Source organism: Nannospalax galili, unplaced genomic scaffold (assembly GCF_000622305.1).
Source record: "Nannospalax galili isolate Female #2095 unplaced genomic scaffold, S.galili_v1.0 scaffold675, whole genome shotgun sequence".
In the NCBI taxonomy this organism is placed as follows: Eukaryota; Metazoa; Chordata; class Mammalia; order Rodentia; family Spalacidae; genus Nannospalax; species Nannospalax galili.
This window is the reverse complement of record NW_008337205.1, coordinates 1806872-1828662: the sequence shown is the minus strand read 5'-3', so window position 1 is coordinate 1828662 and position 21791 is coordinate 1806872. Positions and strand designations below refer to the sequence as shown.

The 21791-nt window shown below is 48.9% G+C and overlaps 1 protein-coding gene across 1 annotated transcript in view; it reads right to left on the bottom strand.

Moving 5' to 3' along the window:
• Positions 1-3599, bottom strand: part of Ephb4 (EPH receptor B4) — a 28587-nt gene extending 24988 nt beyond the window's left edge. The window contains exon 1 of the mRNA XM_008832334.3: positions 3055-3599. Within this exon, the coding sequence (XP_008830556.1) occupies positions 3055-3106 (52 nt within the window). The 5' untranslated portion in view covers positions 3107-3599. The remainder of the gene's footprint in view (positions 1-3054) is intronic.
• Positions 3600-21791: the final 18192 nt, after the last annotated feature.

The window sequence follows — 21791 nt, the reverse complement described above, 5'->3', positions numbered from 1 at the left end:
TCACACACACACACACACACACACACACACACACACACACAAATAAGTGAAATCTTAAAATAGTTTTAAAACAATTTTTACATTTGTGTGTATGTGTGTGTAAGTACCACAGCATATGTACGGAAGTCAGAGGAAAACTTGTGTGAGTTGGTTCTTTCCTTCCACCAAGTGGATCCTGGGATCAAACTCAGGTCATCAGGCTTAGAGACAAGCACCTTCACTTACTGAGCCACTTCACCAGCCCACTACCCTTAGATTTCATGCCTCTTGTTCCCAGTACCAACTCTACCACTAACAGGTGGCTGGCACTGGGGTGTTCCCTGAGGGGCTGTGCCCTGGAGGAGGGAGGAGACCCAAGTTAGAAGTTAAAGTTCCAGAACTCAGAAGGCCTTAAGAATGTAAGCTTTCTCCAATTTATCAATGAGGGTCTGGGGGTATGGCTCATCAGTAGAGTGCTTGCCTAACATGCTCAGGCCTTGGCTATAATCCCCAGCAGGAAGGAAGGAAGGAAGGAAGGAAGGAAGGAAGGAAGGGAGGAAGGAAGGAGAGAACTAAGCGGGATAGCACACTCCTGTAATCCCAGCACTTGGTAGGTGGAGGCAAAAAGATTCGAAGTTCAAGGCCAGCCTCAGCTACATGTTGAGTTTGTGGCCAGCCTGGGCTACATGAGATCCTGTCTCCAAAACAAAAAACTAGGATAACTCTGTCCTGGCCTTGGCCCGATCAGGACAGAGAGCTGTTGGCACTGGCCTTGGTTCCTTACAGGCTTGTTTCAGGCTCAGAATTCCCTATCCTCAGTGCCAGAGTTGGCAAACATCCCAATTCTGTCCCTCTTCCCAGTCCCCACCCCCTTTTCACACCAGACACTCCAGTCCTCAGCTTCCCTCCTTCAGGGTGATGGCTTAGCCTGAGGCATGACCCCCTCCCCCATTTGCTGTCTTCACAAGAGGAAGTACTGGAGGCCTGGACGCTTGGGTTCCTGCCCTGAGCCTGCACCACATCTGGAGTTGGTTATAGAAGGAAAAGAGGAGATTTTAGAGGTGTGCTGGAGGGGGGTGTGAACACACCTGGCAGGGATCAGGGATCATTTAGGCAGAGGGGACAGGGTACTGACCAAGTATAAAATTAGGAACAAGGCAGAGCCTCCCACACAGAAATACAAAGTGGAGGGAGGGCTGGGGAATCCCCACACACAAGGAAAGGATGGGACAACGTGGGGAGCTGGAGACTTGATCAGTGTGGAGAGTGTGGCCCTAGGGGATCCAACAGAACACCTGGGACTATGTCCCGCCCTCCCCAAGTGCTGCCGGGAAGAACGGATGGAGAGAAGGTGGAGTGGGTGACACACCAACTCAAATAACCAAATGATGTCCAGAGGGCAGGGGGCAGGCAGAAACCTGGCCAGCTGGAGGCAAAGTCTGGGGACCTTGCATGGGTGGTAGGAGACAGCAGAGCACACAGGGGACAGGATGCCCAGGGTTCTGGGAAGGGGGTGGCTAGAGGCAGCCGTCTCCACCCTCCATTGTTCCAGCCTGGATAGTGTTTTCCTGTCTCCAATTTATACACTGTCTCTGCTGTGGGGCAGCTCTCTGGCACGCTGAGCTGGGTGCAGGCTCACTTTCTCTCCCTCCATCTCAGAACTCTCAGCTTCCCGCTCACTAGGATCTGTCAGTTCCCAGGCCTACTCTCACCTCCATCCCTCCCAGGTATGTTCAAAGTCCTTTTCTAGGTTCCCCACTGCAGTATCCGGGTTTACACCAACCAAGGGGCACGTGGCCTTGGATAAACTACTTAACATTTCTGAAGCTTCAGTCTTTCAAGTGTAAAATGGGGTGAGGCAAGAACTTGCTCCCACAAGGCTACAGCTCATGAAAATCACACACAAAATAAATGCATTTGGCACAGGTGGGCTTGGGAAACACCCAGGCAACAGACTCTGAGAACGGGCATTTCCTGTTGGCATCTTTCTTTCCCTCCTGGACACACTTGTTAGATTTTTTTTTGCCCATTTGGCTTCCTCTTTCCAGGGGCCCAAGCCTTCCCTCACCTCCCTTTTCCATCCTCTCACTTTGATCTGCCCAGAGGAGCACTACCCAGCCTGGAGAGAGCAGGGTTTTCCCTTTAGGAACCCCCCTTCCCTCCCCCCACATACCCCTTTGATTCTAAGCAGCAAAGTGGGGGGGGGCAAGCTCATTGAAAGGAGATTAGGAAAGGCAGAAGGAGGGTTTATACCACCGGGGTGCCCCAAGAGAACCAGGAGAGAGAGGCTCACAGGGTTTGAAGAAACATTTGGAGGGGAATACAGAAGGGAAAAAAAACTAGAAATCTGAAGCAACTAGGAGGTGGCCAGCTGGGGTGAATTAGGGCTACACGGGGCCATATTGGACAGTTTCTACTTGGCTTGTACGGCTGGGAGAAAGCCAAGGGCTCCAGCAAAGTTAGGGTAATCTAGGGCATCTTAAAAACTGGGGTACAGCATGGGGGAAAACAAGGAAAGGGAGCTGCACGAGGTCAGTGGTCTGGCCAGCCATTTGGAGTTTAGGGTTAGTTGTAACTGCAGATGGGTTGGGGGAGGGCATCCTGACAGGGGTATGGAGCTGTGAATGCGAAGGGTCCAGGTGTGAATGGTAAGGAATTGGCATTGGGGGTTGTTTTACGGCCTAGCAGAGTTCTCCCAAGTCTGCAAGTTGGCCTTTGACAAACTTTTCCCTAGCGTTTAGCCAGGGCTGGGAAATGGGACAGAACCTTTGAAGATAGTCTTGAAGATTGGGGTGGGGAGGAAAAGAAAAGTTGCCAAGGGCGTTTGGCATCGGGGATGAGAGTTTAGGGAGCTGGGATAGGGGAATGTCCCCGGTCTCCATCTCTTTTCCCAAACAAAAGAAAACTCCACTCCCCGCCAGGCTGTCTCCTCCCCGCCCCCCTCCTGTTCCAGCACTATTGGTCCGAAGTGTTTAGGGGGTGCCAGGGTTGGGATAGGGAAAGATCGACTTTTACATTCTAAGGCCCAACTTTGGGGACCCCCAAGATAGCAGGGGTACGCCCCCAAAAACTCACCTTCTAAAGCGGTAGCGACCGAAGCCCAGCACAGCAGCGCCCGGAGCTCCATGGCGCCGCCTCACTTTGGTTGGATCCGATCCGAGCTTGGGGGGCCCTAGCCCCCCCAGGTCTGACCCTCCCCTGGGCGGGTGCACACCGACTCCGCTCGCTGCACTCTCCGTCCGGGGTCCCTCAGCGGTGGCCCATGCGGGCGCGCAGGGCTCAGGTGTGGTCCCGGCGTCCCTGCAGCGCGCGCGGACAGGCCAACCTGCAGGGGGGACGTCCTGGCAGTGGCCGTCGCCGGGCGGGCGGAGATCCAGACGTGGCTGAGAGTCAGGGGTCCCTCCGGAGTTTCAGGGGATCCCGCCCCGGTTGGTTGGGGTGGGCCGATTGCTCACGGTCTCCCCCCCTCCCTGGAGTGGCTGGTGGCTCGGCTCACGCCGCTGGGCTCGGTGCGCCGGTGGCGGGTAGGGAGAGTGGTAGCGGCTGCAGGGACCCAGCACCGAGCGAGCGAGCGGGAGGGAGGGAGACAGGCTGGGACCGGGATGGGCAGGGCTGAGACTGGGCGGTGGAGGGAGGGGAGCGCGGGAGGCGGGGACAATCCCTCCTCCTTCCCACCCATCCCTAACCCTCCAGCCCAGGCTCCTCAGCGGGGTTGGGGGTGGGGGGACGGGGCATGCTAGCTGATTGGCTCCTAAGCTGCTGAATAATTCATAGTCATGGAGTGGGGGGAGCCGATCTGAGCAAAGTCGGGAAGTTGGGAGAAAGTTTGCAGGAGGGGGAGGGGCGGCACGCGTGGAGCCCCAGGACCGCCCAGGCGGGCACCGTGGCCGGTGAGTCCTGCCCGGGACTGCGCATATTGGGACCAGAGCTCAGCTACCCTCGGGACAGGCCTGAACCCAGCAGGCACCCGAGAGCAGAGAAACGACACTCAGCCACTGGAAGGGCCTCACAGATGTGCGCGTAAATGTGCACACACCACACAAAGCCTGCTTTGACCTGGCAGCGGGACGTGAGGTTCCACATCTGGCTGCGCCTACTGCCCCCGACTGAAGCAACGGGTTGCATTCGGAAGAAGAGGGACAGATCCATGTTTTTGAGGGGTGCATGGCTGAGGCTGCCCGGTGCCCCCAACTTCTCCTACCTCAGAGCTCTCAGACTGCATCCATTCCCTCCCTCCCTCCCTCCCTCCCCCTCTCCCTCCCAAATAAGTTTTTTTTTTTGCCCCTCCCCGTACCGGGTCTCCCTGGAGCCCCAGCTGTCCTGGAACTCGCTATGTAGACCAGGCTAGCCTCAATCTCACAGAGATCCACCTGCCTCTGCTGGGATTAAAGGCTGAGCCACCAAGCCCAACTTCTAATTACCTTTAAATCAAAGGTTTCTCCTGCTTTCCTGGACCCCACCCCCACCCCTAGGCACAATCCCATGGTGGATACCTTCTGAAACGAACATTCACACCATCATTTCCTCGACATCACATTAAGTTCTGGAGATCCACTGTACTGCAGATGCAGCGCTGAGAACGGACAGAAAGGGAAAGGTGGGAGAGAGTGAGACATTTAAGACCAAGGGGTGCATAGAAAAACCGAAGAAGAAAGCATAAAGTAAAAGGTAGCTAGACACCTTTAATCCCAGTATTTAGGAGGCAGAGGCAGAGTGATCTCTGTGAGTTCAAGACCAGACTGGTCTACATTGCAAGTTCCAGATCAGCCAAGGCTACATAATGAGACCCTTTCTCAAAAAAATAAAAATAAAAATGAAATAAACAAAGCTAGGCATGTGGAAGAAGGGTGAGGGGTCTGAAGGGATTCCCAAATTGCTTCATTTCACTCTCATCTTTTTTTCGGGGAGGTGCTCCCCAGAGTCTATAGCCTTGACCTCGAGTGGGGGTAGGGACTTGTTGCTGCTGTCTTTCCTGAAGCTGTTTCCCTTCTGGCTCCCTGGGGCTCTTGGGATGACTGGGAGGGGCTCTTCCTCTCATTTGCCAACCCCATCCATCCATCAGTACGGGGGAGGGGGAGTTCAGGAAAACTGTGCTCCCCCCCCACCTACTTCAGGGCACCTGTAGTGGGTAGGGGTCACAGGGTGGATGGGAGACAGAGGCACTGTTACCCAAGGCTGTCCCTAGAGATGTGCTGGAAGGAAACTTTGATTTAAAGGGAATTACTGCAGAGTCTGGACCCTTGGAGGGAGGAGGAGTCTGGGCCACCTGGGGGTCTGCCAAGTACCCTGACCACCACCCAGAGGATAGAGGAGACCCGTGATGACCTCTTGTCCCCTGCGCTTATCTTCCTGCACCAAGTACTGCTCACCACACCCCTGCCCTTCCTCATTACCCTGCCTAGGTCCTGCTCTGGGGTGGAGGGTCAGCCAGGGCAGGAAACAGCCTGCTTGGCTGGAGACAGGCTGACCGGCTGGAGCTGGGAATCCCCCCTCCTTTCCCATCCAGACTCAGGCTCTCCAGCTCTTATCCACAGCCCCCACCCCTCTTTTTTGTACCTATCATTCGGCACCCGGACCCCTAGCCTTTCTGAGTCATGTCTTCTGTTTCGCCTTAGGCTCTGCCCTCATCAGCCTCAAGCTCTTATTGCTTAAAAATTCTCATTTCCTGAGAGGTACAGCTCATTAGCATGCAGAGATGCCTCAGAGGTAGAGATGGCAACACTGGGGGAGATGAGATGAGGGGAGGTGGAGGGAGGGGCTGAACGGGACCCAGTGCTGAAGAGACGAAACAGCCCACTGAACTTGTGGGAGGGTAGAAAGCATCCAACCATGGTGCTGCAGCTCCAGCCTGCTATCTAATTCTTGCTATGTAGTGTGAACTTAAAAAAAAAAAGATTATTGAATAGAGCTGGAGAACTGGCTCAGCAGTTTAGAGCACTGGCTGCTCTTGCAGGACGACCTGGGTTTGGTTCCCAGCACTCACTGTCTGTAACTCCAGTTCCAGGGAATCTGACACCCTCTTCTGGTCTCTGCAGGCATTGCACACACGTGGTGCATTTACATACATGCAAGCAAGACATTCATACACATAAAATAAAATCTTTTTAAAATAAAAAATAACCATTGGACTGGCCTAAAGCTCAGTAGAGCATTTGCCTAGCACACAGGAAGCCCTGGGTTCCATCCCCAGCACTACATAAACCCTGGTGTGGTGATGCACACCTGTCATCCCAGAAGTTGGCAGAGAAGTAGCGGCAGGTTTCAGGGCCAGACAGGGTTACATAGCCAGCTTCAAAACAGAACAAAAATATGATGAAAATCCCATGATTTCCCCTTTCCATGCAAGTGACGCCTGAGATCTTCACTCTGCTCTCAGGAAGTGCCCTCCATTTATCCTGTGGGTATGAGATCATTCCTTCCACCCTTAGACCACCAGAAACAACTTTCCTGCTAAGTGTCTGTTCAGTTGCCTGCTGCAGGTGATGGTAGCCTCACTTCAATGCTTGTCCCAGAGAGACCCAAATAAATCTCAAATCAACCTCTCCTCAGCGTTAGGAAATTTAGAGGGCAGATGATATAGCTCAGCAGGAAAAGGCTCCAAGTCTGACAATTTGAGATCAAATCCCTGGATACACATGGTGGAAGAGAAATGACTCTCACAAGTTGTGTGACCCCCACATGTGCACTGTGGCACAGACTCAATTCCACCTCCCTAAATAAATAAACAGATAATTTTGATAGATTTATTTGAGTGTTTTGCCTGCATGTATGTAAGTACACCATGTGCACACAGTGCCCGCAGAGGTCAGAAGAAGGTGTCAGATTCCCTGGAACTGGAGTTACAGATGGTTGTTAGCCACCATGTAGGTGCTGGAAATTGAACTCAGATTCTCTGCAAGGGCAGCCAGTACTCTTAATCACTGAGCCATCTCTCCAGTCCCATAAATAATTTTTTAAGACAAGGTCTCATGTAGCTCTGGCTGGCCTTAAAATCCCTATGTAGCTGAGGATGACCCTGAACTCCTGATCCTCCTGCCTCTACTTCCCAAGGGCTGAGAGATTATAGGTGGGTACCACTGTACCAGACCAAGTTGCAGGAGATCCGACGCCCTCTTCTGACCTTCATGGACATTGCACAACACAGGTGCACTTATATACATGCAGGCAATACACTCATATATATAAAATAAAAATAAATACATAAAGTATTTTAATGTCATAATGAAACCTACTACTTTGTATGCTAACTTTAAAAAAATCAGTACTACGTGGGCATGGTGGCACACGACTTTAATCCCAGCACTCTGGAGGCAGAAGCAGGCAGAATCTCTGAGTTCAAGGCCAGCCTGGTCTATGTAGCAACTTCCAGGCCAGCTGGGGCTATAGGAAGACCCTATCTCAAAAAGACAAAAAAAAAAAAAATCAGTAAGGAGGCTCATCATGATGATGTATGCCTTTAATCCCAGCATTCAGGAGGCAGAAGCAAGTGGATCTCTGTGAGGTTGAGGCCAGTCTGGTCTAGTCTATATAACCAGCCAGGGATACATAGTGAAACTCTGTCTCAAAATAACAAAACGAAATAACTAATAAGGGGTTGACAAGATGGCTCAGTGGGTAAAGGAGCTTCCCATCAGGGCTTGCAACCTGAATTCAAACCCTAGGACCTACATGGTGGAAAGAGAGAACTGACTCCCAAATATTGTCCTCTGACCTCCATATGGACACACCCACAACACACACGCACACACACACGCACACACACACACACACACACACACACACAAAATGTAATAGAAACAAAGAAAAATAAGAACAAAACAGAAAATCCTTTTCTGATGTGTGATTAGTAGTAACAAGAGTTGAGCTAGTCCTTTCCTCCATAAATTGTGGTTCTCACTTCTCTTTGTTTTTGGTCTTTCCTCTCCTAGCTGATTTAACCCTCTCAGGACACACACACGCACACACACACACACACACACACACACACACACAATGTAATAGAAACAAAGAAAAATAAGAACAAAACAGAAAATCCTTTTCCGATGTGTGATTAGTAGTAACAAGAGTTGAGCTAGTCCTTTCCTCCATAAATTGTGGTTCTCACTTCTCTTTGTTTTTGGTCTTTCCTCTCCTAGCTGATTTAACCCTCTCAGGTCCAAAGGTCAAGATTATTTCAAAACTCATGGAGTTTAAACTTCAGTGCCCCTCACTTGCCTGGCTCTTTCTGTGGCCTTAGTTAATGAATACCAGCACTTTAAACTGTCCTTTTTGTTTGTTGGTTTTGGTGTATGTGTGTGTGCATGTCTGTGCTGGAGTGCTAGTCTGTTCACATGCATGTGGAGGCCAGAGGGTGATGTCAGGTGTCTTCCTCTAATCCTCTCTTTATTTTTGACTGAAAAAAAAAACTGTGTATGAGTATGTTGCCTGCATGTATGTAAGTGCCAAAAGAGGGCATCAGATTCCCTGGAACTGAAGTTATGGTTGGTTGTTAGTGACCACGTGGGTGCTGAGAACTGAAGCCAGGTCCTCTGCAAGAGCAGCCAGTGCTCTTAACTGCTGAGCCATCTCTCCAGCACTACTTTCCTTATTTTTTGAGATGGGGTCTCTACTGAACCTAGAGCTCTCTGTTTTGACTAAACTGGCCCAAGGGATCACCTGTCTATGATTCCCTATCCGCAATCTGTGCTGGGGTTGCAGCATATACCACTGCACCTGGCCTTTTACAGCTGGTGCAGGGTGTTGAAATTCAAGTCCTCATGCATGCATGGCAAGTGCTTTACTGAATCATCTCCCCAGCACTCCTCACTCTATTTTCTTTGAGACAGGGCCTCATGTATCTCAGCCTGAAATCAATAGAAATCAATAGGAAACTGAGGATGATCTTGAACTCCTGATCCTTCCAATGCTAGGATTATAGGCATGTACCACCTCCCATGGTTTATATGGTGCTAGGGATTTAATCTGGGCTTTCTGCATGTTAGGCAGGAACTCCACCAACTGAGCTTACAGCCTTGACCTTAAACAGTTCTTAAAGTGAGTCACAAGGGCTAGAGAGATGGCTCAGTGGTTAAGAGCACTAGTTGCTCTTGCAGAGGACCCAGATTCAGTTCCCAGTACCCACATGGCGGCTAACAACTGTCTGCAACTCCAGTTTCAGGGGATCCAGTGCCCTCTTCTGGCCTTTGTGGACATTGCACAACATGGGTGCATTTACATACACGCAAGCAAAATACTCATGATTCTCCTGCGTTAGGTAGGACTGCAAGTGTGTGGCACCACGCCTAATTCGAAGAAATATCTTCCTCCTTCCTTCCCTCCCTCCTTCCCTCCCTCCCTCCCTTCCTTTCCTGCACACACAAATGGACACAAACTCCCAGGCAAGGCTAAAAGCACACACAGTGAGGAGGGCAGAGGACAACTTTCCAGAGAGAGATCTCTGTCTCTGTCTCTGTCTCTGTCTCTGTCTCTCTCTCTCTCTCTCTCTCTCTCTCTCTCTCTCTCTCTCTCTCTCTCTCTCTCTCTCTCTCTCTCTCTCTCTCTCTCTCTCTCTCTCTCTCTCTCTCTCTCTCTCTCGCTCTCTCTCTCTCTCTCGGATCCCTGGGATCAAACTCGGTGGTCAGGCTTGGTGGAAACCTCCACTCCGATTTCTTTTCTCAATTGATGTACATTAACTTTTTTTTTTTGAAACAAAGTTTCATACAGTAGCTCTGGCTGACCTGGAACTCACTATGTAGATCAGACTGGCCTTGAACTTGGGCTGATCCTCCTGCCTTAGCCTCCTGAGTGTTGGGGTAACAGTAGGCTACTGTGCCTGCCTTGACATACATTAACATCTAAATTTACCTTCATAATTTTGTTTTCAGTTCCTTACGGAGCTGAAACTTCAAGAACCATAAAATGTAGACTCATTCCTACAATGCCCACTGCAAACCTTCTAGAATTTAACATATAGAAAGTCCTCACAGAATTCAACAGGCTCATGCCTTTAATTCCCATACTCAGGAGGCAGAAGCAGGCAGATCTGTAAATTCAAGGCCAGTCTGGTCTACATAGCAAGTTCCAGGCCAGCCAGGGCCTACATAGTGAGGCCTTGTCTCAAAAAACAAAAACAAAAACAAGAAAAAGGGCGTAAGCTATCTCTACTGCATCATCCCCCCACTCCTCCCAGGAGGAAAGAGGTCTCCAGGGCTGGAACCTCCCCAGCTACTTCCCTAATAGACTGGCCAGGGGCACCTGCAAGTAAGAGCCATGCAGGCTGGCTGAAAGCCTGCTGTTAAAAAGTGCATTTATTGGTTCTCTATTAATGTTAAAAATAGTTGGGCCTGGGTGGTGCTGGAAGCAGGAGTACCTCCTTTCCTGGTGCCCCAGGAGTATCGGAGGCAATAAACAGAGTTGGTGGACATGGGTTTAGAACAATATAGATAAGGGATTCAGTTGGACCTAGGGGTGGGAAGCTGTCTCCTCAGTAGACTATGTCCTGGGAGTGGGTGGTAGAGATTGTTGACCCAGCTGGGAGCCTTCTCAGCAACCAGATGTGGCCTGGGGAGACACCAGCTATGGCTCAATGTAGCACCAGCTAAGAGTCTGCCAGCCCAAAGAACATGGACACAGGCTAGCTCAAAGAATATGGACACAGGTTAGCCCAAAGGACACAGACACAGGTTAGTTAGCTCAAAGGGGGATACAGGTATGGCCCAAGGAGGTAGTCGTGGCCCTAAAGCCATATGATCCAAGAGGATGGGTGCTGTTCAGCCTTTGTTCCTAGGCTAAGCTAAGCACCTTCAGCTAGCCCCTCATACTTATCAGGGCTGGGAGAGCCCCAGGAGATTACCTAGGATAAAAAAGTTGTACAGCTCAGGGAAATAACATTACATAGAACTATATACAGTAGTGACCCCCATCCATCCATGTCACTATACCCAATATTGAGCTTTTGATTAAAAAAAAAATCTAAAAAGCCAGGTGTAGTGACACATGCCTTTAGTCCCAGCACTCAGGAGGTAGAGGCAGGTGGATCTCTGAGAATTCAAAGACAGCCTCGTCTACATAGTGAGTTCCAGGCCAGCTTGGGCTACAGGGAGACCCTGTCTCAAAAAGACCCAAAAAATTGCTAAAAAATAATTTTTCATGCTGTATTAGATTTTGCTAACAGTTTACTTTAGCATCTTTACTTTTAAGATTTGTTTTACTTTAATTTTTAAAATTTATTTTTATTTTATGTGTATGAGTGTTTTGCCTGCATATGTTTAAGTGCCTCATGTGCATACAATGTCCATGGAGGCCAGAAGAGGGTGTCAGACCCCCTGGAACTGGACTTACAGCTGGTTGTTAGCTGCCATGTGGGTGCAGAAACTGAACCCGGGTCCTCTGCAAGAGGTTAAGAGCACTGGCTGCTCTTGCAGAGGACCTAGGTTCTGTTCTCAGAACCCATACAATGGCTAACACCATCCATAAATCTAGTTCCGGGGATTGGACACCCTTTTCTGGCCACCACAGGCACTGTAGGACACAGGTACACTTATATGCATGCAGGCAAAACACTCATATATATAATAAAAATAAATAAGTAAATAAATAAATTTTAAAAAATGCTTTAAAATCTACAACAGTCCAGGCCTATACATGCTACAGGATAAACAGGAGTATATTACAAGAATAAAAACAAATGTTCTGAGAAGTCATAAGGCTGTCAAAAGTCCCAGTACTATGGGTGTGTTACCTCCCTAAGAGACATTTGGTTAGGGAGATCCTGGAGGCCCCTAAAACAATAAAGGTTGTTGCCATGGCTGTTGGTTGCATTCCAGAACTGGATGGTAAAACCCCGCTGATAAAGATGTTGTGTACTCTGGTTGCAGGACTTGGAGAAATAAGGCAAGGACTGAGCTGGAAATGTCCTCTCCCTGTGGTCTAGCTCTTGTGGTGCCAGAAGGTGCTACTAAGGTTGCTGGGGAGAACGATGGCCCATGGTCTTACTCAGCTGTGGGTCCTGCAGGCTTCTTGATGAAAGTGCCAGGCAAGTTATGCCAGCTTGTGCAATAGTGGTAACAGTGTTTATGGATAAAACCAACCTTCTGGTTGGATTTAAGCCTCCCTCCTCAGGGAGAAATTCACATTTGGTACTAGGAACTTTAACAAAAACTTGTGGACAGGGAGTTGGAGAGATAGCTCAGCGACTAAGAAAGCTGGTTGCCCAGGTTCAGTTCCCAGCACCCACATGGTGGCTAATGAGTTTATTAAGCAATCTGCAGCCCCAGCCTTCTGTAACTCCAGCTCCAAGGGGTCTGATGCTCTCTTCTGGCCTCCACAGACATTGCATTACATGGGTGCACTTTTACACATGCAAAAGTGTTTTGCAAAAGTTCAGGCAAAACATTCATACACATAAAAATAAATTAAAAATTTTAAAAGTACTTCTATATCAACTCCCCAACACCCAAGGCTCAGGGAACATGTGGAAGAGGGGGTGGAGAGAGTGTAGGAGCTAAAGGAAGGGGTGGAGTGTTTTGTAGCAATTTCCTCTGAGATAAAACATTCCATTCGGGAGGGGAGCTCCTTAACACAGGATTTTTAAAAAATATCTTATTATTCTTGCTTTATGTGTATGAGCATATTGCCTGTGTGTATGTAAGTGCACCGGTGTCATAAAATGCTTGAGGAGGTCAGAAGAGGGCTTCAGATCCCCTGGAACTGGAGTTACAGATGGTTGTTAGCTAACTTGTAGGTGCTGAGAACCAAACCCAGGTCCTTTGCAAGAGCAGTCAGTGCTCTTAGCCACTGAAGCAATCTCCAGCCCCAATATAGGATGTTCTAAAGAGAGGTAAAGCACTCCACCCTGCAGGGAAGCTCCTTAAGCTCAGGAAGTAAACAACTCAAAGGTTTTAGGAAGTACCCAAAACTGAAAGACTCACTAGGTTCCTCCTTCCCCAAGGTATGAAAACAGTGACTGCTAAGAGACTTGCTCAGACCAGTAGAACTGCTCAGAAGAGTCTCAGACCAGCTGAACTGCCTGGAAAGGACACTCTCCAACCTGCCTGCAGGTTGTGTGGTGAGCTCCAGGTTTCCTGCTTTCCTGAGCTGTCACCCATAATGGAGTGGCTTTGGTGATGCAGCTGTCTTTGAGTCATTTCTGCTCCTGCAAGTCACCCCAATAAACTCCTTGGTTCACCAAGTTGAACTTTAGTTGTATCCTCCTGACTTTGTTCTCTCATTGATTCCCTATCTGTGGTAAGTAGATATTTGTTTACTGCTCCCCAGGGACAGCCTCACACACCAGTGTCTACATTTTACATAGGTCCATGTGATCAATGAATGAATATTTGTTGATTGTTTATTTATGTAGAGACAAGGTCTCATCCTGACCACAGGCTGGTCTGTATGGAACTCACTCTATAGCTCGGGTCAAGTTTCTAAGTGACAACTACCTTTCTGCCTCAGCCCCCTCCTGAGTGCTGAGATTCCAAGCATAAACTGCCATGCCTAGCTAATTTTTTAATATGTTTCTTTCTGGGTAGGATATCACTATGTAGTCCAGGCTAGCTTGGTTCTCCCTCTGTAGCCCAGGCTGGCTTAGAACTCATGATCTTGTCTCAGCCTCCCATGCTAGGATTATAGGTATGTGCCACCATACCCGGCTTTAACTGTTAATTTTCTTCTCCCCCTCCTCCCTCTCTTCTTCGTTCTCCTCCTCCTCCTCTTTCTTCCTTCCTTTCTCTTCAATATTTTATTTTAGCTGGGCATGGTAGTACATGCCTTTGATCCCAGCACTCAGGAGGCAGAGGCAGGCAGATCTCTGTGAGTTTGATGCCAGCCTGGTCTACATAGTGAGTTCCAGGTCAGTGGGGGCTGCATAGTTGAGACCCTATCTCCAAAAAAAATTTATTGTTATTGAGACAGGGTCTCCCTGTAGACCCTGGTGGTCTAGATCTCAGAGATCTGCCTCCTTCTGCTTCCTGAGTGCTAGGATTAAAGGTGTTCACCGTAACACCAAGCTTATTTTGTTGTTGTAGTTGTTTTTTTAAATATTTTATTTATTATTTTTATTTTATGCATATGAGTGTATTGCCTGCATGTAGGTAAGTGCATCCGTGTCATGCAAGCCCATGGAGGACAGAAGAGGCTGTCGGATCCCCTGGAACTGGAGTAACGGACAGTTTTTAGTTGCCATGTGGGTGCTGGGATTCGAACCCGGGTCTTCTGCAAGAACAGCCAGTGGTTTTCTTTCTCTTTTTTTTGTCTTTTTGAGACAGGGTCCCCCTGTAGCCCCAGCTGTCCTGGAACTCACTATGTAGACCAGGCTGGCCTTGAACTCACAGAGATCCCTCTGCCTCTGCCTCCCGAGTGCTGGGATTACAGGTGTGTGCCACCACGCCCAGCTGAACAGCCAGTGTTTTTAACCTCTGAGTCGTGTCTCCAGCCCCTTATTTTTGTTTTTAATCATGCATATGTGTGTGTGTGTGTGTGTGTGTGTGTGTGTGCAGATGTCTGCAGAAGCCAGAAGTGTCATTGCAACCCCTGGAGTTGGAGTTACAGGGGGTTGTGAGCTGATGGGAGCTGGGAGCTGAACTTAACAGCACTGCACACTCTCAACCACTGAGCCATCTCTCCAGCCCCTCATTCTCTTCTAGATGGATGGGTCCTTCTTTCATTGTTTATAATATGGAACAAGAACTTGAAATCAGCCTCCACCTTCCAGAATTAGGATACCCCACAGATAGAAACCAACATTTGGGAGGCCTCATCAGGACCACATGGTTCAGTGCTGAGCACAGGCGTGCTCTTAAGGAAGTCTGAGAGGATAAGGAGGAGGGACAGCTAGCACAGCCTCCAAGGAAGCTGAGTCCCAGAGGAGATTGGCAGGAAAGGAGTTTAAAGGCAGGAGGAACAGCAAATTCAAGAATGGGCGCAATGAGGTTGTCCCAGGCCCACACCTACCCAAGTTAAATGTAGCCAGAGCAGAGATAAGGACAGGATAGCGAATGAGCCGGAAGGGGGCGACCCAGGGTGCACATCTTGGAGCAGTGATTTCCAGGACTGGCAAGTCCTATGTACCTTGGAGACTCCCACAGAAGGCTTTTAGGCCAAGTAATGACCCTGTTGGATGTATGTAGAAAGATGTCATGAGAACAAGTTTGGAGAATAGATTGAAAGTGGTAAGACTGTGAAGAGGGTGAATGGGTGAGGGAAACTCAGTTGGTAGAGTGCTTGCTTAGTATGCATAAAGCCCTAGCACCCCATAAAACCAGCCTTGAGACGTGTTGCCAAAAACACAACAAAGTAAACACAAGACTGAAGGAGGGTGGGAGGTGGGGGATGGGGTGCTCACATCTTGTAATTTCGGCCCTTGGGAGGCTGAGGCAGGAGGATTGTGATGAGTTCAAGGTCAACCTAGGGTAAAGAGTGAGACGCTGTCTCGAATGAACTCTGGGGGGTGGCGGGGGGGGGCTATGGGAAGATGACAAAGAGGAAGAGGGACGGGGATATAAAGATGATTTTATGTATGAAATATATAAAAATTCAATAATTTTTTTTAAAAAAAGAATGAGGCACCACCTCAATAAATAAATAAATAATAGGTCTGGACGTGGTGGCACACACCTTTAGTTCCAGCACTTGGGAGGCAGAGGCAGGTGGATCTCTGTGAGTTCAAGGCCAGCCTGGTCTACATTGCAAGTTCCAGGCCAGCTGGGGCTATAGGAAGACCCTGTCTCAAAACGACACCCCCCCCTAAATAAAACAAAATAAAACAATAGGTAGGTATGGTGACACATTCCTGGAAGCTCAGCACTTGGGCGCTGGGGGCAAGAGGATCAGAAGTCAAGATCTCTCTTGGCTCTATATTGGGTTCAGGGACAGTCTGGGCTCTATGAAACCCAAATTCACAAAGGGGCACGGGGGTTGCGGGGGGGGAACTGAAGAGCTGGCTCAGCATTTAAGAGCACTAGCTACTCTTGCAGAGGTACTGGGTTCAGTTTCCAGCATCCACATGGTGGCTAACAGCTATCCAACCATAACTCCAGTTTCTGGAGATCTGATGCCTGGCCCTTGCAGGCATTGCACAAAAGTACTCATGTCCTTTCACCTCCATGTACACACTTTGATTCATCACCCCCACAAACAAAAAATAAAAAATAAGAAAAGAAGGGCAGGCAGGATGAATGTGGGTAAAGGAGACTGTAGCCAAGGCTGATGACCTGGTTCAACTCTCAGGATCCATATGGTATAAGGAAAGAATCAACTTCCACAAGTTGTCCTCTGACCTCCATCTGTGTGTTGTGGCATGTGTGGGCACATGCACACAACAAACAAACAAACAAACAATTATTAAAATGTTCAATGACCTGTCTGCCAAAAGGTTCCAAGACTACCTGACCCACACTATTCCTTCTGTGGCAGTCCAGCTCCAAGGATCTGTAAGTTCCCTGAGCCTTTTCTCCATATGAACTCAGTCACTGACAGAGCCCAGCCCAGGTTGGGGTGGGGTGCAATCCCTTGCTGACTTAATACTTTTTTCCTTCTCTTATCTTTCTGAGAGAGGATCTCATGTAGCCCAGGCTCATGAGCCCAAACTCACTATGTATCTGAAGATAACCTTAAACTCTTGATCCCCCTGCCTCCACCTCTGAGTGCTGGGATTATAGGCCATGGGCTGCCACACTCAATTTATGCAAAGCTAGGGATCGAACTCCAGATTTTGTGTTAGGCAAGCACTCTACCAAACAGCTACATCCCAAGCCCTGAGCTAATAGTTTCCAGTAGCTATTAAAGGGGGCCCATTCACAGCCTATCCCTGAAGGGGCATTTCCCACCTTGCCCCCATCCTTGTCTTAGAGAGGAAGGGAACTGGATTGCAGTTGGAATAGCAAGTAGAGGGAAACAGCTAGGAACAGGGCAGAGTCTGCTTCAGGGGAGGACATGAGAAAAGAAGGGGGGCTATCGGACTGGGGGAGGTAGAGCTCAGGGGAGGAGTGGAAAGGTGTGGGGAGTGGGAGGGTGAAGGAGAGTTTGTGGGAAACTCATTGTCCCCATAGGGGAAGTCTTTTGTTTCCTCTTCCCCTGGCAGCCTGACAGGATATGAGGCCAAGCCCCCCCATGCCAGTATCCCTGGCCCCAATCATGGGACTGGGTCCTTCCTTACCATTGTATTCCTGATGGGAATGGGGGCAGGGACAGGCAGGAGACCGGCTCTAGGTGGGGCTATGAGAAGACCCATTTGGGGTTGGGAGCTAGGCTACCAGAGTTTTAGAAGGACCAGAAGGGACCTGGGGCTAGTTACTTCAGCTTGGCAGAGTGAGACCTCCTTTGGGGAGGAGCAGGAAGCCAGGCCCCGGGTGGGGCCACCACATAGGGTAGCAGGTCGAGCCAGGGGGAGGCAGGCTAGGTCCCAGAGGAGATGACGCAGGCCTTCAGGCTTTTCCCAACCCCCCACCATTCTCATCTGGGAGCCAAAAAGCGCACCTGAACCCCAAGATTTCCCCACCCCCTCCATTCCCTGAGGTTGACATCACCCCATCAAGGCAGCTAGCAAACTCAGGTGTTCCTCCCCAGCCCTGTACAGTCAAGTTCCCTTGATACCCTCCCTCCCCAGGATCCAGGAGTCGGTCCCTAGAGGAATCCTGGAATGCCATCCCTTCCCTCTGCTCCCTCCTGGACCGCTTTTTTGCTCTATCAGCTGTCCTACAGGAAGGGCGCTCTGCTCCACTTTGCTTCCCTTCCCCAAGCCTTTTGTTTGCTGGGTCTGCAGGAAATTAGAGGGGTGGTGGCCAAGGGCTCATCTGCCCAAGGGACCTGGAAACAGTGGAGGGGGCGGGGGACAGTCACCAGACTTAATCCTGGGGAGCTTGCGGTGGATGTCCGGAGTAGGATTGGGGGCATCGCCAGGAAATGATTATTCGAGGTCTAACTCGGGTTGATTGAACTTCCTGGTCGTCCAGGGGACAGATTGATTATGTGTGTGTTTGGGAAGAAGAGGCTGGGCTGACACCCTGAGGTCGCTTAACAGGTTAGCAAGAAGTTGACACAAAAGGAGAAAACCCCAGGTATTCAATACCACAGAATCATCCTCTTGCCTCAGATCAAGGGGCTCTCAAGAGGTAAAGAGGTGGCAGGCAGGTCAGATGTAGCTGTCTCGGAGGCTTAGACCTTTTTTTGTTTCTTTCTTTAAAAAATGTTGAGGAGGACCAGCACGTAGACACAGAATTCCCGCCTACCGAGGACGCAATCACAGAAAAGGCGGTGGTGTGCACGCTCTGGCACACCAGCATCTTCTCGTTGGTTGCCCTCTTTCTGAAGCCACTCCGGGTGCCGCCATATTCCCTTACCTGCCGGCGGGTGGGGGTGGGGGGATTGTGTGTGTGTGTGTGTGTGTGTGTGTGTGTATGCGCATGAACGCACACAGTCAAGTTAGGTGCAAGACCCAGGCCTCTGTCGACCGTAGCTCACTGCAGAGTGCGAGTCAGGGGGTTTCTACAACCACACTGGAATGGATTTTGTATATTTATTTGAGACAGGGTCTGGCTATGTAGCCAAAGCTGCCCTAGAACTTGAGATCCACTTGCCTCTGTCTTCTCAGTGTTGAGATTACAGATGTGATGTCTCAACACGCTCATTTGTTTTCTTATTTATTTTTATTTTATAGGTGTGTGTGTTGTGCCCCAGTGGGTGTAAATGTGTATAAGTGCACCTGTGAGTCAGAAGAGGGCATTGGATCCCCTGAAACTGGAGTTATGGATGGTTGTGAGCTGCCATGTGGGTGCTGGGAACTGAACTCGGGTCCTCTGCAAGGGCAGCCAGTGCTCTAACCACTGAGCATCTCTCCAGCCCCCTCACTTGTTTTCTTTTGTTGGTGGTGGGCTTTTTTATTTTTTATTTCTTTATTTTCATTTTAATGTTTTGAATGTGTGTATGTAAGTGTACCATGTACATGCCATGCCAGTAGAGGCCAGAAGTGGCTGTTGGATCCACTGGAACTGGAGTTACAGATGGTAGTAAGCCACCATGTGGGGTGCTGTTGTTTTTGAGTCTCATTCTGTAGTTCAGGCTGACCTCATTGCAGCCTGCCTTAGCCTCCCCAGTGCTGGGATGATAGACATGAGCTATGGGGCCCAGCTTGAGGCTGGTAGATAGATGTCTTTGGCCTTGAAGGGAGTCTCAAGAGACTAAGTAAGTCTAGATTAACCCTGTGTTATAGTTTTGAACAAAGCATTTCTCAGACAATATGTCTACATAGAGATGGTTCAGTAGGATTTGATTGAAATGTTAAGGTGGCAAAGCAGAGGTAGACACTTGATGGTTAATCTCAATTGTCAACTTGACAGGATCTAGAATCATCAAGGAGACAAGCCTCTGGGCATGTCTGTGAGGGATTATCTAGATTAGGTTGATCAAGGTGGAAAGACCTTAACTTCCACTTAGCACCATCCCAAAGACTCGGGACTGAATAAAAAGGGAAAAGGGAGCTGAGCACCAGCATTCATCTCTCTGCTTCCTGACTGTGGATGCCATGTGAGCAGCTGCCTCACACTCCTGCCGCCATGCCTTCCCACCATGAAGGACTCTATCTCTGAGAACTGGGAGACACAATAAACCTTTCATCTCTTAAGTTGCTTTTGTCAGGGTATTTTGTCACAGCAATGAGGAAAGAAAGAAATGCAGATGTCAAACCTTCTCATCCAGTTTCAGCCACCCATAAGACATTGGCTAGCCCAAGGAAAGAGTCCTTGTTTATAGCAAAAGCAATCTTTACAATCCTGTAAAGTGACCCCACAACTGTTATCATAACCCATACACAGCAGAAATGTTATCTTCAGCAAAGCTACTGGGTGTCTAATCATGGACTGTCCAGTGTGCGGCCTCCAGCAGCTGTGATTGTTAAGTCAATTAAGAGTTAGTGAAGCTGGGGCTGGAAAGATGGCTCAATGGTTAAGAGCACTAACTGCTCTTGCAGAAGACCCAGGTTCAGTTCCCAATACCCACTTGGCAGCTCATAACTGTAATTCCAGCCCTGGGGCATCTGATGCCCTTTTCTGGCCTCTAGGGGCACTGCACTCATGTGCTATACTTACACACACACACACACACATGCAGGCAAAACATTCATACACATAAAATAAAAATAAATAAATGCTTTAATCTCAGCACTCTGGAGGCAGAGGCAGGTGGATCTCTCTGAATTTGAGACCAGCCATACATACTTACATAGTGGTCAGCCAGGGCTACACAGTGAGACTTTTTTTTTTCCCCCCTTTGGTCTTTTTGAGACAAGGTCTCCCTGTAGCCCCGGCTGGCCTGGAACTCATGATGAGGACCAGGCTGGCCTCGAACTCATAGAGATCCACCTGCCTCTGCCTCCCGAGTGCTGGGATTAAAGGTGAGTGCCACCACGCCCGGCCTTTTTTTTTTTTTTTTTTTTTAAGTAAAGTTAGTTTTGCCATTTCAGTCACCACCCTCCCCCCACTTCTTTCTCCTCCTTCTTGGTGTTTTGAGGTAGGAAATCATGTAGCCCAGGCTGGCCTCAAATTATGTTAACGAGGATTACCTTGAATGCTTGATTCTCCTGTCTCAGCCTCTGGAATGATGAGATGACAGACATGCATCACCACATCCACTATAGTTAATTTAGGTTTTTCCTCACCTCAAGGGAGAGAGACCCCTTACGAAAGGACTGTGATTCTACACTGATAGTATTTTGGACATTGGAGTTGGTTCTGGGTGGCTCCCTGGAGACATCTTATGGGGTGAGATTTTCCTTGGTAACAGTGGACATATATGGTCCTAAGTTCAAAATAGAGATCTGGGTTGGAGAGAGACCCTTACAGCACTATAATATTAGTGGTGTTTATAGCGATGAGATTGAGCTGGGTTGAGACAGGAGGATCAGGAGTTCCAGATCAGCCTGGGCTATGTGAGACCCTGTCTCAAAAAGGAACAAACAGGAATTGAAGAGATGGTTTAGTGGTTAAGGACATTTCCTTCTCTTCCACAGAGTACCCAAGTTTGGTTCCCAGCATCCACATCAGGTGGCTCACAACCACCTGTAACACCAGCTCCAGGGGATCCTACATCATCTCAAGTGTCTGAGGGAACTGCACTCAGGGGCACATACATATGCATAATTAAAAATAAAATAAATCTTTAAAAAACAACAACAACAACAACAACAACAACAAAATGAGGGGCTAAGGTTGTAGCTCAGACACCAGAGTGCCAGTCTAGCAAGCATGAAGTCCTGGGTTCCATCCCTAGTACCACATAAATCTGGTGTGATACATTCTTGTAATCCTAGCACTTGGGAGGTGGAGGCAGGAAGATCAGAGGTTCAAGGTCATCTGAGGGACATAGCAAGTTTGAAACCAGCCGGGGCTATAAGCGATTCTGTCTCAAAACCAAAAACTGAACAAATAAAGAAAACAGCAACAAACAGAAACAAGAAAAAAATATACTAGGCATGATTGCACACACCTATAATCCCAGCACTCTGGAGGTAGAGGCAGGAGGACCAGGAATTCAAGGTCGTCCTCAGTGGCAGAGCCGGGATTACTCGAGAACATGTTACAAAGAATAAACACACACAAAGGGGCACAGAGTACAACTTTATTGGAGTACTTGGTCAAGGTAACGGATGAGATGGTGAGATCCTTAGAGTCAAGGCAAAGGTGTTGGAAGTCACAAAACATCAAAAACCGTCATAGAAACATGGGTAGCAAATGAAAACGCCAAAGTTCGGCTGCTCAGAAGAGCTTTCCCTGGTAGAGCCACGTGTGTGTGTGTGTGTGTGTGTGTGTGTGTGTGTGTGCTCAAGCTTGTGTGCTCAAATT